This window comes from Salmo salar, chromosome 17, assembly GCF_965601325.2.
Source record: "Salmo salar chromosome 17, fSalSal1, whole genome shotgun sequence".
Classification (NCBI taxonomy): domain Eukaryota; kingdom Metazoa; phylum Chordata; class Actinopteri; order Salmoniformes; family Salmonidae; genus Salmo; species Salmo salar.
Genome location: NC_138307.1, coordinates 60891430 through 60909260, shown reverse-complemented (window position 1 = coordinate 60909260; position 17831 = coordinate 60891430). Strand labels below are relative to the sequence as shown.

At 42.2% G+C, this 17831-nt stretch overlaps 1 protein-coding gene across 3 annotated transcripts in view; it reads left to right on the top strand.

The window, feature by feature from the left end:
• LOC106576320 (liprin-beta-1) overlaps positions 1-17831 on the top strand; it is a 34926-nt gene that overhangs the window by 10259 nt on the left and 6836 nt on the right. For 2 of the 3 annotated variants that reach the window (XM_014153433.3, XM_082963990.1), the window contains exons 1-12: positions 5179-5264; positions 8714-8922; positions 9972-10052; positions 10299-10412; positions 10675-10785; positions 11696-11788; positions 13059-13161; positions 13811-13872; positions 13976-14042; positions 14210-14334; positions 14573-14634; positions 14767-14830. In XM_014153433.3, the coding sequence (XP_014008908.2) occupies positions 5201-5264; positions 8714-8922; positions 9972-10052; positions 10299-10412; positions 10675-10785; positions 11696-11788; positions 13059-13161; positions 13811-13872; positions 13976-14042; positions 14210-14334; positions 14573-14634; positions 14767-14830 (1155 nt within the window). In that variant the 5' untranslated portion in view covers positions 5179-5200. Of the gene's footprint in view, positions 1-5178; positions 5265-8713; positions 8923-9971; positions 10053-10298; positions 10413-10674; positions 10786-11695; positions 11789-13058; positions 13162-13810; positions 13873-13975; positions 14043-14209; positions 14335-14572; positions 14635-14766; positions 14831-17831 lie in introns of those variants that run through there. The other variant, XM_082963991.1, reaches the window with a different exon arrangement.

The window sequence follows — 17831 nt, the reverse complement described above, 5'->3', positions numbered from 1 at the left end:
TGAGATACTCTACCTTGGGCGAGCAAAACATTTAGATATCGTGCACCAGCTATTGCTTACAAATATGTATAGGCCCCCGCCCGGTGTCTTACCAGAGGCTGCTGTTCTGTCCTGTCGATAGTATATAACCTGCCAGCTGTATGTTCTTAATGTCGTCATTCAGCCACGACTTGGTGAAACATAAGATATTCATTTTTAATGTCCCATTTGTAGAATATATGTGCTTTCAGTTCGTTCCATTTATTTTCCAGCGATTGAATGTTAGCTAGCAGAATGGAAGGAAAGGGCAGTTTAGCCACTTGTCGCCTGATCCTCACATGGCATCCTGATCTTTCCTCGAAACCTACATTTCCTTTTCCAGCGAATCACGGGGATCTGGGCCTGGTCGGGTGTCCGTAGTATATCCCTCACGTCTGACTCATTGCAAAAGGGTTTTCTAATGATCAATTCAATTAGTTTAAAAATGATCAACTTGGATTAGCTAACACAATGTGCCATTGGAACACGGGAGTGATGATTGCTGATAATGGGCCTCTGTACGCCAATGTACATATTCCATAAAGAATCAGCCGTTTCCTATTACAATAGTCATTTACAACATTAACAATGTCTACACTGTATTTCCGATCAATTTCATGCTATTTTAATGGACAAAAACATTTCTAAGTGACCCCAAACTTTTGAACGGTAGTGTATGTTATATAGGTATGCACATCGGCGTTAAACTAGACATTGGGCCGATGCCGGCATTTTTAGCTAATATCGGCCGATTCCGATATGTTCACCGATGTATCGGAAATGCATAATTATGGAAATGAATTTCATGTTTCACAGGTTTGGACAGGAGCTCAGTTGAGTACAATACAGCAGAGTAGAATAAGGTAGAGTACAGCTCAATACAATATACTACTGTACTCTACTCACTGTACTATCCAAACTTGTGAAACAAATGTCTATGATGGGTTCAGATTTGGTCCGGTCCATCTATGGACGTTAACATCAGGCCTGGGTGGACTGACCGAATTTCAACTTTTTTTTGACATCCGGTGTCGGTCAGTACACAGAGGGTGAGGATGCCTGGTTAAAGTAAATGGAAGGAGTGGGAGCTCATAGGTAGGTGTCATAGGGCGGCGCACAAGGGTTTGACGGAGACTGAGAGATTGTCCAGACTGACTGTTGTAATTCTCTTGGTTTGACCACCAGTCAACAGAAAGACAAAACAGTTATGAGCTGAACATAACTGTATGCCAATAGGAGGACAGTAGCAGGTGTCCCAACTGTGGTTTGTGACTTATAATTTCTCATTGTAGCTAATTCAGTTGCAGTAATTCCTTAGATTGCTTTGGGAAATTACGTTAACAATTTGGTAACGTCATTCTGAGTTTTAATCACTTAATGATTTTTCTGATATCAATTTTAATTATTAACTAATTGGTAGGTCTAACATTTACTTGTTACTTCTGTGAACTTTCATTATCCTCCCTCATGAGGGAGAGAGATTTGAAAATATCTGATTTTTTTTTATTTTTAATTTTCATTTTTTTTAAGGAATTACAAGGCACAATATTTCTTAAACTTGGAGCTAAAAAATGTATCCAAAACTAAATATGTGTTGATATTCGTTGGCAGGGGACTTTATGTCAACATGATTGTTTTGATGTATTTCTGATGACCTTTTAAGAATTTTTCTGGTAGATGTTTTCTAAGACCATGTTTCCATCTGTTAATCCAGAAATCAAATGCTTTACTTTTGCCAAATTTAAGATGGAAAATGTTTTGCCTTCATTTCACGAAAATATAGACTCTTAGCTTTCATTTGACACACAATTTGATATGCACGTATGAACTTCAGATGTTGGTGCTCATGGGTCCGTTTCGATGGAAATTTATGTACGATAGTTTGACAGCTTGCAGATGAGGACGTTGTAGACCTGTTCTAAGAAATCAGTCCTGAGCACACAGCCAGACTTTCCCGACTTTCAATGCACTGACTAGTTTTTAATGCAACTTTTTTACTTGAGAAATACTGCACCAAACACCTTAGCTAGATTTCAAATTGTTCGACTAAGACCTCCTCTGCACAAACATCTTAATTATAGATTTCTTGATTTATCACAGTCATTCTGACTATTTTAAAGAAGTGGCTATGTTGTTGCTACGGTGACTCATGAGGGCCAAACAGTACCTGCCAGGGTACGATATGTGAATATAACACACCCACAAGACAACTCTGGTTTGGCTTCAGTCATGGCCGCAAATTTTTTTTTTTTTTTACAAGCAATCTTCAAAACAAGGCCAAATCCGGAAGTGCAGTTGCCCATTTAATGTATTTACATCACATGTTGACTGTTATGGTCTCTCCCTATTAACTATCAGTCATGTGAGACTGGAATAATACTAATATTCTGATCCAGAATGTACCATTTAATTTACTGTGACCTCAAGCTACGAGAGAGAAGCAGAAGGGGTAAAAGAGGATGAAAGTTGAAGAAGTTATATGATATCTTGGTAAATTTACTGATCTTTGATTGAAACTTTTGTACAAAATCCTGTGTCTCGAGGGAGTAGACCTACTAAATTATTATGTTAAAGGAACTAAAGCTTGACTGCTTTAGTGCCTTACCTCTACCCTTTCTTTATGCTCCTTATTAGTTTCATTTTACTATCCCAGAGAGGGAATGTTCATGTTTGGATTCTTAAACTGCTGTTTCAGTTAGAAACACAACCACGCTTTGGGTTTCCCTCTTGGGATGTGAGACAGACGGCTGACCAAATAAAGCTGCTTCCCTTCCTAGAGTGGGATGGCTCTCCATCAGAAGGAAATGCCTTGGGAGGAAAAATGAATGGTACTAAAGGCGTCACCATGTTTCAGTTCGGCTGGCGCCTAGCCAAACTCGGCTAACCGAAGAAAGAGCGGCAATAGTGTCCATTTTGAGATGCTGTAGCCAGTAAACACTTCCTCAAAATAGTCAGAATTAATGTAAGATACCTCAAATCTGTCATTAGTTTTGAAGTTTTTCCCGAAGAGATCTTAGTTGCTCAATTTTACATCTAATTAAGATGTTTGGTGCAGTATTTTTCAGCCAAAGAAGTCAGCAACTAATTAATCTTGACGATAATGTCGTTCAGATTATTTCAGTTGGAATGTCCAGTGAACATTGATTCTGCTTTATGGGGCTTTTTGAAGGGTGTGAATCATCCAAGACAATTATGTGGGCAGCTTTATAAAATGGGAATTGTTTTCTACTGGAAAATGTTTGTTTGCGCAACTCCCTTTTCAGTTGCACTTCCATCGCTGGCACAATGAATCATTGTTTATTGAGTAGTGCAGCTGTATAGCAAGGTGAATGTGAGCCTATTTTGGAGGGAGTATTACCCATGTAGCCTAAAGGGCCCATGATGGAAGTGAGTGACTGGACACAATGCCCTCAGTGTTGAATGTGCAGGCTCCCTCTCCCTGCCTCTAATAAAGGCCAATGAGGCTATAAGAGCCCCCTCCAACCCTGAGTTATGCTGCCCTTCTGCCCTGGACAAGGAGAGGGATCTCATTACCCTCCAATTCAATTGGCTTTGCGTCGTGATGATTTCATATCCTCTCAGGCTATTTTACATTTCTCATTCAGATTGTACATTTGTTTCCGTGAATTCAATATGTAATATAACGTTAGGCCTACCATGAAAGTGAAGTTATCTGGTCCGTTTAAGTGAATGAGCTGCATGTGACATCCTGAGGTCAGGAGGCTGGGAGTGATGCTTTGTTATGGAAGCTTGGATTTCCAGTCAAGCCAACACACTGTGGGGAGAGATCCCTGGTAGAATGGCACCATTATTCCAGATAAGAGCCAACTCTCAATCCCCATGACTGGTCTCAGTGAATCTTTGCTGGGGTGAGAAATCACTCTGTTATGGTTTTGCCTCTGAGAGCTCCTCTTTGTTTTTGACTCGCATGTTGTGGTTACTTACAGTTCACTTCATTCACAATGCCATGGTCCTAGATTCCTTTCTGGTTTTGATTCCAGTGGCACTGATCAATTGTTTTTACCTAGACAGTCAATATCAACTAAGAGCATTGGCCTACATTGGAAATCTCCATATGCCAATGTTGGGTAACAGCCTGGCAGTTTACAATCACCTTAACCTCTCTCTTCATTAGGTGGCCCAGTTTCCCAACACCTGCTCCAAGTAAACACCCAGTCATAGGCTTGAGCCTTGACCCCATTATTCAAGTTAATTGCTGAGGTCTGTCCTAAATGTGGTCATCAATGGGGAAGTTGTGAGGCACAAAAATGGCCAACAACTTCAGGCCACCAGATTTACAGTATAGGAGAATGCATGTATGGTAGGATTAAAGCTGTTGACTCTGAGGTAGGAGGCTACGACACATTTGATTCAGCCAAGGCATCGGGGGGAGAAATACAACAGTCAATGTCATCATACAACCATGAATATTCATGATGGATAATATATTCTTTAGAAACCTTTCAATTGGATGTATTGTTTTTAAATAAAACAATTTAAATGATGAATATGATTTCATATTCATTCAAATGTACCAGGGACACCATAATGCCCCCAAACAAAAAAATACCAGACAATTGGGCTCCAATTTCCTGTTTAGCGAGCTTATCAAACAGATGGAGACAATCCTTTTCCACAGTTCCTCTGCCATGCATTGTAATTACACTTGATCACACAAGACATGGGAATTCACTAATGTCCCATTCACATGGAGGGAGAAAATCCTTCATCTTATTTGCAGTTTCATTCTACAACTAACTGTAGGCTAGAACATTATCCTTATTACCAGGAAGTGGCTTACAAATTAAGGTGCATAGAAACGCCTTTTATCAAATATTACTGAAATTGTCACTAAAGTTGTAAAATCTGCTAGTTTTGTATTGTAGGGGGTCCTGACTCTTGGGTGGTCTCTGTCCACTTTAGTTCTGTCTGTGTGTAATGTGTAGACTTGAACTTCCCAGGGGGTTCATGTAATTTACTGCTCAAGTTTTAAAAGCCTTTGAAATGCCATACATTTTCGGACTGATGTTTTTACAAGCACATCGTCTAACTTGTACTGTAGTCTTCTGGGCAATGGCTGTAGTCTTCTGGGCAATGGCTGTTGAGGCGTCATTGGTCTTTTACTTGACACTTCTGTTTTCTTTCACATTCACAGTGGGGGGGGGGGGGGGGGGGGGTGAAGATGATGTCTGACGCCAGCGAGATGTTGGCAGCCGCCTTGGAGCAAATGGATGGGATCATAGCAGGTAATGTGCAAAACTCACTCGCACTCACATTTTGAACTGTGGGGCTGATCCCCTCAAATATTTACATAAATGCCTCTTAAATAAGCCCCTGATATCTATCCTCAGGACTAGGGTTCCCATGCTGCTGCTCTTAGGATGTGGCTGTGGTACTGGTTTGGGATGTTTCCCAGTGCAGTCCTCCAATGTGAGAAAGCAAGACGTTCCATTGTTTCAGCAGTGATGGAAACAAATGATTATTCAAGGCCTACTGCTAGTATGATTTACAGGCATTGCGTGCCTCATCCATGGCCTGAAGGGAGGGTGGCACGCCCATGGGGATGGAAATCCTACGTCTTCCATCTGTATTGTATTTTACAGTTTTCTATATTTATTGTAGTGGTCATGTACGTTGCTCAGTTCATAAGAGCATGGCACTAGCAACACAAGAGTTGTGGGTTTCGATTCCCACTTGGGTCACATACCAAATATGTGGACTGTAGTCACTTTGGATAAAAGTGTCTGCTATGTAAATGGAATACTACGGTATTACAGTACTGTATTGGCCGATGCAATTTTTGTAGAGCAGTGTGACCCCAGCAAATACATTTTGGATACAGGTTTACTGTATAAGGGATGCGTTTCTTGTTTTGGACTTTCTGAAATATTTGCATATTGGTATTGTATTACTGCACTGTAGGAGCTAGAAATACAAGCATTTCACTGCACCTGCTGTAACATCTGCTAATCTGTGTACGCAACCAATAAACTTTAATTTGTTACATACATTCTGTAGTTGACAAACCATGTAAAATCTATAGCTTTACCAAACTTTAAGTGGTCATCAATTAAAGACAGTCAGATTAAGTAATTCTAAAATGTATTTTAAGCAAATAGAATCATATCAAAAGTATTGTGAACATTGCATTGTGAAAGGCAATAACTTTATATGAACATGGGCTCCCGAGTGGCACAGTGGTCTAAGGCACTGCATGAGGCGTCACTACAGACACCCTGGTTCGAATCCAGGCTGTATCACAACCGGCCGTGATTGGGAGTCCTATAGTGTCGGCACACAATTGTCCCAGCGTCGTTCGGCTGGTGTAGGCCGTCATTGTAAATAATAATTTGTTCTTAACTGACGTGCCTAGTTGAATAAACATGAATTGCAATATGAAACATGTACTTAGTCAATTGTAAATGTGCTTCGTTTTGAAACAACTGCCTTTATGATTTCTGTTTTGAGTTTTGTACTAAGAGTTGTGAATGTACCACGTTCTGAGTGATAATTGCACCAAAGCAATAAAAAAAATGGTACAAGTCAGACACTAGAGGGAAGTTTTGGACCTATTCTTTTTTTGAAGGTAGATGAGCAGAGGGGACAGCTTTATGAGCCCAGGCTTTTCCACTGACCTGTTTCATTTATAGAATTGACCTTTCCAAGAGGGATGGCTGATCACATGACATCCTCTAGCCCCTGTTACCACAGAAACCACCGCGTTCACTCTCTCCCTGGCTGCCTTTTAGGGAAGACTTGTTTATTTATTTATCCCAATATTTATTTTTCTCTTCTACATTTCTGTGAATGTTGACCTTTTGGAGCCGGTTGACAGATGCTGTCGAGCAGATTATTGTACACGCTGGAAACATGGCATTTCCAAGTCCAACAAATAAGCTTCCGCTCAGGCCTCCTGCACCCAACATTAATTTTGAATCGATATCTAATCTGTTTTTCTTTTGCTTTTAAAATGTGTGGTATGTGATTTTTATTTTTTCAGGACACATTCAGAAATCTACATCTGTAGCGCATCACATGGGTCAATGACATCCCACCTGGTGATATTGTCTTTCATCCTCCTCGTTGAAGGGAATTAGGAGAGGATGGGAGGCTCAAACTTCTAACCACAGGGCTAAAACTACAGATGTACCAGTCAAAAGTGTGGACACACCTACTCATTCAAGGGTTTTTCTTTATTTTTACTATTTTCTACATTGTAGAATAATAGTGAAGACATCGAAACTATGAAATAACACCTATAGAATCATTAACCAAAAAAGTGTTAAACCAATCATGTTATATTTTAGATTCTTCAAAGTAGCCACCCTTTGCCTTGATAACAGCTTTGCACACTCTTGGCATTCTCACAACCAGCTTCATCTGGAAGGATTTTCCAACAGTCTTGAAGGAGTTCCCACATATGCTCAGCACTTGTTGGCTGCTTTTCCTTCACTCTGCGGTCCAACTCATCCCAAACTATCTCAATTCGGTTGAGGTCGGGTGATTGTGGAGGCCAGCTCATCTGATGCAGCACCCCATCACTCTCCTTGGTCAAATAGCCCTTACACAGCCTGGAAGTGTGTTGGGTCATTGTCCTGTTGAAAAACAAATAATAGTCCCACTAAGCGCAAAACAGATGGGATGGCATATCGCTGCAGAATGCTGTGGGAGCCATGCTGGTTAAGTGTGCCTTGAATTTGAAATAAATCACAGAAGGTGTCACCAGCAAAGCACCATCACACCACCACGCTTCATGGTGGGAACCACATATGCAGAGATCATCCGTTAACCTAGTCTGGTCTCACAAAGACACGGCGTTTTGGATCCAAGAATCTCAAATTTGGACTCATCAGACCAAAGGACAGATTTCCACCGGTCTAATGACCATTGCTCGTGTTTATTGGCCCAAACATTTATCTTTTTATTGGTGTCCTTTAGTAATGGTTTCTTTGCAGCAATTCGACCATGAAGACCAGATTCCTCTGAACAGTTGATGTTGAGATGTGTCTGTTACTTGAACTCTGTGAAGCATTTATTTGGGCTGCAATTTCTGAGGCTGGTAACTCTAATGAACTTATCCTCTGTAGCAGAGGTAACTCTGGGTCTTCCTTTCCTGTGGCGGTCCTCATGAGAGCCAGTTTCATCATAGTACTTGATGGTTTTTGCGATTGCACTTGAAGAAACTTTTGACATTTTAGACATTTCCCGATTGACTGACCTTCATGTCTTTAAGTAATGATGGACTGTCATTTTTCTCTTTGCTTATTTGAGCTGTTCTTGCCATAATATGGACTTAGCCCTATTTGGTAAAATACTATCTTCTGTATACCACCCTTACCTTGTCGCAACACAACTAATTGGCTCAAACGCATTAGGAAGGAATTTGTGGAATTTCTTTAACTTTTAACAATGCACAACCTGTTAATTGAAATGCATTCCAGGTGACTACCTCATGAAGCTGGTTTAGAGAATGCCAAGAGTGTGCAAAGGGTGGCTATTTGAAGAATCTCATGGTTACTACATGATTCCACATGTGAAATTTCATAGTTTTGACGTCTTCACTATTATTCTACAATATAAAGAGAACTCCTTGAATGAGTAGGTGTGTCCAAACTTTGGACTGGTACTGTATATCTATGCTTCTAACTTCCTTATTTGTTCTTAACCACCCCTCTCCTAACCTTGGCCTCAACAGGCTCCAAGGCCATGGGCTACTCCAATGGGCTGTTTGACTGCCAGTCGCCCACTTCTCCCTTCCTGGGAAGCCTGCGGGCGCTGCACCTGCTGGAGGACCTGCGGGCAGCGCTGGAGATGATGGACCAGGATGAGAGGGAGGGCCTCCGCTGCCAGGTCCCTGACACCACTGCCGACGGCCTAGTGGAGTGGCTGCAGCAGGGACAACTGGTAGGTAACTCCCTCTGTTCTCTTACTGTTGCAAATGCAAACACTGTTAATGTTAGTCAGTATTTTTACTATTGTTAAAGACATGCTCTGGAACTAAGTATTTGTTAAACCTGTTAAATATGTAGTTCATACATGCAGAATTACTGTCTTAGCTCAATCGGCCATGAAATCCCTGTCTTGAAAGCAACTGTTTTTTGGGAAGGAGTGCTGCTCTATATTCCCTTCATTTTCCCCATCATGGGCCAGCCTCCTAGCAATTCCAGTTCTAGACAATTAGCTTCAGCCCCTTGCCATTTGAGTGGCAGCTAGTTAGATGCACACACAGCAGAGAGCGCAATGATGTGGTACATCAACTTTTGGCTCGTGAGCGCTACTTTCAGAACGGTTGGCTAAAAACTATACAGAAGTACCGGAGAATCTCTTTAATGCCTGAGATATTCAGAATTTGAGTGTAATCATGGAAAATGTATTGCTGATGCGTATTCCACACATGAAGATCAAAGTACTTTTATTTAGACTAGATTCCTTTTGCGTGATTGCGTAGGCAGTGGTCTGCTTTGTCTTTATACCATGATTCCTTTGATTGTATGGCTATTGTGTGATGACATGCTTTGTGAGTGATGAAGTGTCTCTGGAGCGGTGTCTGAAATGGTTTCCATAATCTTCACTGTTTTCCTCCCCCCTCAAGCCCTTTCTTTCCACTTTAGTCACACACAAAGCACTTGCATGTGAGAACCCTATCGACCCTCACGTGTCTCTCAAATAACATGCATTTCGCGTGTCACCGGCCTCCTTTTTTTTTTCCCCCCAGGGAAAAATCATGTGATGTTTTTCAATGTAGGGATGCTATGACACCTGAATGCTGTATGCTGGCCTTTGAGATGGAGTGGTACATCATCTTCTGTATGACTGGAGGCTGCTCTATTCCTAGGGTCAGGAGTCTTTCCTGGTATGGTGATGGGGCAAAGAGTTATTCCTGACCATATCTATGGCCTCCCTAAGCCCTTGGCGATCAGCCGTCTGATGGCCTTGGTTGTTTGTGATTTCAGACCAACGGACATGGCTCCGCCATGATCTACCAGGAACGACTGTCACGGGTGGAGAGCGATAAGGAGTGTCTCGTCCTCCAGGTGTGTGTCACGAGGCCATGAACAAGCAGAGACCAGCTTTAACAAATAGGAAATACCACCCCATATTTAGATAATGTGTACATTAGCAAATACATTGTACATGCAAACCGTACATTAGTTTTTACCTATTCATGGTGTGAGTGAAAGACGTGCATCACAGAGCATGCTCTTAGATCACTAACCCATACCCTGAAAACAGCACACAGATGACATGTGGCGTAATTATTGAGTGATGACTGTCCCCAGGTGAGTGTTCTCTCAGACCAGGTGGAGGTGCAGGGGGAGAAGATCAGGGATCTGGACATGTGTCTGGAGGAACACAGAGAGAAACTCGACGCCACTGAAGAAACACTGCAGCAGGTGAGGCCCCAGCAGGGTTGCAGTGTATTATGGTTACTAGCAGGATGTTCTGTCTTATTATGAGACAGAACCTTGGGCTCAAGGTATTGGTCAGCCTTTTGATCCAAATGATCTTTCTGAATGAACACTGATTAGTACACTTCGCTCCTACTCGTCTGTGACTGAATCTGTGACTGAATCTGTGACTGAATCTGTGACTGAATCTGTGACTGAATCTGTGACTGAATCTGTGACTGAATCTGTGACTGTGTGTCCTGTGCAGGAGCTGTTGAGCAGGTCCACCCTGGAGACCCAGAAGCTGGAGCTGATGACCGAGGTGTCCAGTCTGAAACTGAAGCTGACCACTGTGGCGAGAGATCGCAGGGATAGTGAGGTACACGGATGCATTATGGCGATAGACTCACCCACACAGAGATATCATGTCTTTGGTAGATATTTGGAGTTTCGTTCAGCGGCAGGCAGACGTCTTATAATATTAGGATGTGAGTTTATATGAATCTTGGCAGTCACTCAAACGTTTAATAGTTCACACTGAGACCATGCAGAGGTCTGTCTCAGTTGGATGGAGTGGGCCCTGATCCGTCATGCAGATCCTGGCCCGGGTGGACTGGCTGGCAGGGAGTGCCAAAACACCCCCTTGCTCCAGCAGCCGTTTCCTCTCATAAAATAATGAATCTCCCCTCCAGAGAAGCTGGGCGTCTGACAGTCAGGGTTTCCATACACCTCATCCATGAGCACTGAGCAGGCCTGGGCTGGAGGAAGCAGGATATTGGATCCTGAGTGTGGGTTTCCTGACACTACTATAACCTTTAGGGAGCGCTGTGTGGAAAGGCAATGTCTTCCATATATGTTTAATGTTGGGCTTTGTTCGGCTGTAAATCACACACCCCTGAGTCTGATCCATTTCTTCTTTCCTACCCACGGTGCTCTGCGGTTTTTACTCTTGTCTAAGTGTATGCGTTGTAAATCATGTAGCACGTTTTTGTTTAATGACGATGCATATTTCCTGAGTGCTCTGTCTATACAGTAATTGCTCCAAGGTACAGGAGTATGTATTATCCATGACATAAAAGCAGTTCTTATTGGTAATTGACCATGACGCTTCCTTCCAAATTAAGAATCTGTCTCCATGTTGGAGTGGGCTGTTCTGTTTCTCTCTCTCTAAATAATCTTTGGTGCCTCATTGGGGATTTTTCACTCCACAAAAACATCCCCAACGTTTGCTCCAAAACTCTCAGCTGACCCCTTGGGCTTGTGGGTAATGCAGTCTTTTACCTCCCCAGGGGTTGTACCAGGAAGTCAACGACCTGCGGTTCAGGGTGACCGATATGGAGAATGAAAGACTGCAATGTGAGAAGAAACTTAAATCCACCAAAGTGAGTAGCATGGCTAAGAATCTGTCTGCAATATGAAGGCTTTAGATCAGTCCGTTCACATTAGATTGTGCATGACATATGGTCCACAGATTGAGTTTGACTCACTCTACACTTTTTTTTCTACATCATGTAGGTACTGAATCTATCGTTCCCTTGTGTGTTGGTTATATATCACTGCTTTCACTCTTAATACCACCTTCCTTCAGGGTTCATATCCTTTGTCTCCTCTCTCCTCCGCTCTCTCTCCTGCCTGGCTAACTTCTCCCCTGCAACGTGCTAACCTGTGCAGCCCTAGGAATGGAACATGGGCAGGTTGAAGTTCACTGGAGGTGTGGTGCAGAAGTCTGTCTGTCCCTATAGGCCTCTCAACCTTCCCTCTGTCCATTGACCCTATCTGCTTTTCCAACTTTCACCACACTTCCACTTTGACTAAGTTCTCCTACCAGCTAAGTATAAGTTGCAGATTTCTTAACACACTAGTTTTTCTTCACTTCTTACCCTGATCCACTTAATTTTATGTTAACTGTACATTGATGCTAAAATGTCTTAAACCTTTGGCTAAGTAAGCTAAACTAATGGGTGGAACTGAACGGTCACGGATGACCTTCTGCTGGGGATTAACATCCCAATGGAGCTGTTCTTTCTCAGTGGAATGTGAAAGAAACTGACATGTTTACAGTGTGTTTGTATGGTTCTCTGGTAAAGACACCAGTCCTCTGGTAGAATGTATCCTCACTCTAACCTTATTCTGGGCCATACTGCCCTGCCTCAGTTGGCATCAGACTGGGTTTTAACTTTCAGTTTGGTCAGACTCTGTCTAGCTGGGTTCTTATCTAGATCTTGGCCTGTATTCATAAAGCGTCTCGTACGAAGAGTGCTTCTCTAGTAGGAGTTTTGCCTTTTAGTTTAAAATGAATGGACAGGGGATCTGATCCTAGATCAACACTCCTAAGGGGTTTACTACAACGCAGGTTCAATGGGTTAGCCAGCTAACTTTAATAAACAACCAGAAATAACTATTGGTTTTCTGGTTCATTAAGAAAGCTAAACTTAGATATGTGTTTTCGGTTGTTGAGTCAATTAGGCCATGCCTATTTTCAAGCTTATCTCTAAACAATGTTATTTGTGAATATTTAGGCAAGTTAACTCATTGATCCTGCTTTGTAGTATAGCCCTCTACTCTGAGACACTTTATGAATATGGGCCTAGATATGTATCTGTAGTTTAATGAGGTCAGAATGGTCCCGAACATGATCCTCTCCCATTTCAGGAGGAACTGCAGACTCTTCAGAGGCAGCTGGAGGAGCTGAGGAGGATAAGAGACCAGGCTACACAAGGAGTCCTGACCCCAGACAGAACAGATGGAGAGAAAGGTGGGAGTACTGTTACTAGACATGTGGGAGGGAGGGAGACCTCACTTCACCCTCATACACACAGAGGAGCCATAATATTTCAATAGGCTTAACTTGCACCTTGACAGATTTACGGCAACATTTTTCCAACATTCCTTTTCCTAATTCGTCTGCAGTTATTTCTGCCCTTAAGTCCCCTTAAGTAATGATGGATACCATCAAGACATGGCCTGAGCATTGGACTTTCCCCCTGAAATACAATTTTCTAAGCATCCTGTCTCACACACAGATCGAAAGATTGAGGGGAAGAAAGGGAGATTTTGTGCTTTCCACCTTACTGTTGTCTTATCTGTCTTCAGGGCTCATACCAAGCATGTTTAGACATGATCTCTGACTCTTTCAACCTACAGCTGAGTCTCTTATCACCCATTTACCAATTTATGTAGAGTGCAATGTATTCACTTTAAGAATGTATTGTCCTTGAACCTGCCCCATATACTGCAAGGTAATTGTCTGCTCAAGTCTATTCCATTGAAAATCCTGTAGCTTAAGTGGACTTGACTTGTATGTTGGTCTTTATAGACTCCACCAGTGTGGATAGACACCAGTAGACACCAGACAATGTGTCTGTCTGTCTGATCCCTGTGGGGGCACGCTTGTTGTTTTCCAGATGTGGACGTGCTGAGGATGAAGAGGGCCATGGAGTCCCTGATATCAGCTAGCAATGACAAGGTACTGGAGCTCCTGTTTACACTGTTTCATAAAGACTGCTGTAGTTGACGCATGGGGATCTCAATGGCTTTTCTAACTCTGATCTACCATCCTTCACCCACAGGACCGGAGGATCGAGGAGCTTCAGGAGTCTATCACACGGTACAAGAAGGTCCAGGACTTGATGAAAGGTGACACTATGTTAAAGGAGTATGAAACTAGTAATGAATTGTTTTTATCGGTATCATTGCAATAGTCCAGTCATTTCTATTTATCGGACTAGATCAATCACATGTTTGATAGTGTAGAATAATGGACTTGATAATTTTGTGTAACAATTATAACTGTTTCCCCCCAGACACACTGAATGAAGACAATTATGATGACATCCAGGATGACAGATCCCCCTCCATTCAGGTCGCCATGGATACAGACCGGGCCACCCTGGCGGTTGGGGAGGAGACAGGAAGGAGCTGTGATGAGGTAACAACCTCCCCTGTCATAACAATGTATCACACACAGGATGGACACGAGACTAGACTTCCTTACCAAAATGTAATGTTAGGAATGTGAGGGTCAACAGGCTTGGGGTATTGGTTTAGCTGGACAGCAACTAACCATTTGAAACTGTCGGCTGTGCTTTGCGACATTGACGACACATTCATTTAGCGACGTTGACTCTTGTCTTCCTTTCTCTTCCTCTCTCACCCTCTCTTCCCAGATTCCATCTATTGCAGTGTTTTCAGAGCTGGAGCAGGAGCGACTGATACAGGAACCAGACAGGTGAGGTTGGCTTTTCCCTGGACAAACTACACTCCCATGGACTATTTGCACATTGGGTCACTGTTTTAGTTTGTCTGTATATTCATCATTTCTAGGTCTAGACTGACGGTTAACTTTCCTTTCTCTTTGCAGTCCACCAGAAGTCCCACCACATTCAGCAGGTAGCTTGGGCCACATAAACGGCAACACAGAGCAGGTAAGACTGTCCCCTCTCTCCTGGGGTGATGGTGAATAGTGGGTTAACTGGAAAGACCTTGACTTGCTGCAATCATGGAGTTTATATACAGTACCAGCCAAAAGTTTGGACACACCTACTCATTCAAGGGTTTTTCTTTATTTTTACTATTTTCTACATTGTAGAATAATAGTGAAGACATCAAAACTATGAAATACACATATGGAATCATGTAGTAACCAAAAAAGTGTTAAACAAATCATAATATATTTTAGTTTCTTCAAAGTAGCCACCCTTTGCCTTGATGACAGCTTTGCACACTCTTGGCATTCTCACAACCAGCTTTATCTGGAATGCTTTTCCAACAGTCTTGAAGGTGTTCCCATATATGCTGAGCACTTGTTGGCTGCTTTTCCTTCACTCTGCGGGCCAACTCATCCCAAACTATCTCAATTGGGTTGAGGTCGGGTGATTGTGGAGGCCAGGTCATCTAATGCAACCCATCACTCTCCTTCTTGGTCAAATAGCCCTTACACAGCCTGGAGGTGTGTTTTGGGTCATTATCCTGTTGAAAACCAAATGATAGCCCCACTATGCGCAAACCAGATGGGATGGCGTATTGCTGCAGAATGCTGCGGTAGCCATGCTGGTTAAGTATGCCTTGATTTCTAAATAAATCACTGACAATTTCACCAGCAAAGCACCATCGCACCACCTCTTCCATGCTTCACGGTGGGAATCACATGTGGAGATCATCCGTTCACCTACCCTGCGTCTTACAGAGACATAGTGGTTGGATCCAAAAATCTCAAATTTGGACTCATCAAAGGACAGATATCCACCAGTCTAAGGTCCATTGCTTGTGTTTCTTGGCCCAAGCAAGTCTATTCTTCTTATGGTTTCCTTAAGTAGTGGTGTCTTGGCAGCAATTCGACCATGAGGGCCGATTTCACTCTGTCTCCTCTGAACAGTTGAGGTTGAGATGCCTGTTATTTGAACTTTGCAAAGCAATTTCCGAGGCTGGTAACTCTAATGAACTTATCCTCTGCAGCAGAGGTAACTCTGGGTCTTCCTTTCCTGTGGTGGTCCTCATGAGAGCCAGTTTCATCATAGCACTTGATGGTTTTTGCAAATAGACTGACCTTAACCCCTGTGCGGACATCCAGCGAAAAATCCTATCGCCATTAGCATAACAAAATTTAATACTTTTTTTTTTTCATTTTTTTTTTCAAATTATATCGTTTTATAGATACACTTCTCCTGAATCGAACCACGTTGTCCGATTTCAAAAAGGCTTTACAGCAAAAGCAAAACATTAGATTATGTTAGAGGAGTATATCGTAAAAGTAGCCACATAGCCATTTTCCGACCAACCACATGCATCACAAATAACCAAAAAACAGCTAAATGCAGCACTAACCTTTGACAATCTTCATCAGATGACACACCTAGGACATCATGTTACACAATACATGCATTCTTTTGTTCGATAAAGTTCATATTTATATATAAAAACAGCATTTTACATTGGTGCGTAACGTTGACTAACTTTTTTCTCCCAAATGCATCCGATGAAACAGCGCTACAATTTACTAAATTACTATTCGAAAACATTTTTAAAATGTAATATTGTCATTCTAAGATTTATAGATGAATATCTCTTGAAAGCACCTATAATGCCAGATTTAAAAATAACTTTACTGGGTAATCACACTTTGCGATAAAAGGGGATGCGATACTCAGAACAATAGGCTAGCAATACAGGTCAGCGCCATCTTGGAACAATCACATATCAAATCTAGTCTTGTATACTATTGTCAATAATCCCTTACCTTTGATTATCTTCATCCTTAGGCACTTCCAGGAATCCCAGGTCCACAACAAATGTATTTTCGTTCGAAAAAGTTCATCCTTTATGTTCCATTAGCTTGTTGTTAGCACGTTCTGAAGGCTGTACCAAAAGTTCCGACGTGCGCGGAGCTACTCTTTCAACAAAATGCATTTTTTTTCTTATTTAGGTTCGTTCAAACATGTCAAACGTTGTATAACATAAATCTTTGCATTGTCTTTATAAACGTTTCGAAAGGGGAGGGTAGCCAGGGGCGCCGGCGTCATAATGGTGATGGCCCTCTCCGTGTGACCACGTTCCACAGCGTGTCATTCTGTCAGTTTTCACAGTAGGAGACTCAAATCACTTTGTAAAGACTGGGGACATCTAGTGGAAGCAATAGGAAGTGCTCAATGAACCATAGCTCACCGTGTGATTAATAGGCAACGTGATGAATTTGAGTCCGCAATTCAGAATTCCACTTCCTGTTTCGATCTGTCTCGGGGTTTTGACTGCCATATGAGTTCTGTTATACTCACAGACACCATTCAAACAGTTTTAGAAACTTTAGGGTGTTTTCTATCCACATGTATTAATTATATGCATATCCTAGCTTCTGAGTTTGAGTAGTAGGCCGTTTAAAATGGGCACGAATTTTTTTCAAAATGCGCTGTGGCGCCCCCTATCCTAGGCGACCGTCAAGAGGTTAATGCCTTAAAAACGACAGTCCATTATTACTTTTTGAGCTGTTCTTGCCATAATTTGGATTTAGCCATATTTAGCAAAATGCCATCTATATACCACCCCTACCTTGTCAGTCAATCAAATGTATTTATAAAGCCCTTTTTACATCAGCCGATGTCACAAAGTGCTGTACAGAAACCCGGGGGGAGAGAGAGACTTAAATTCACACAGGAGAAATACTCCAGATATAACAGACTGACCCTAGCCCGACACAAACTATTGCAGCATAAATACTGGAGGCTGAGACAGGAGGGGTCGGGAGACACTGGCCCCGTCCGACGATACCCCCGGACAGGGCCGACCAGGCAGGATATAACACAACTGATTGTCTCAAACGCATAAAAAAAGAAATTGCACAAGTTAACTTTTTAATAAGGCACACCTGTTAATTGAAATGTATTCCAGGTGACTACCTTGTTTTTATTTTTTTATTTGACCTTTATTTAACCA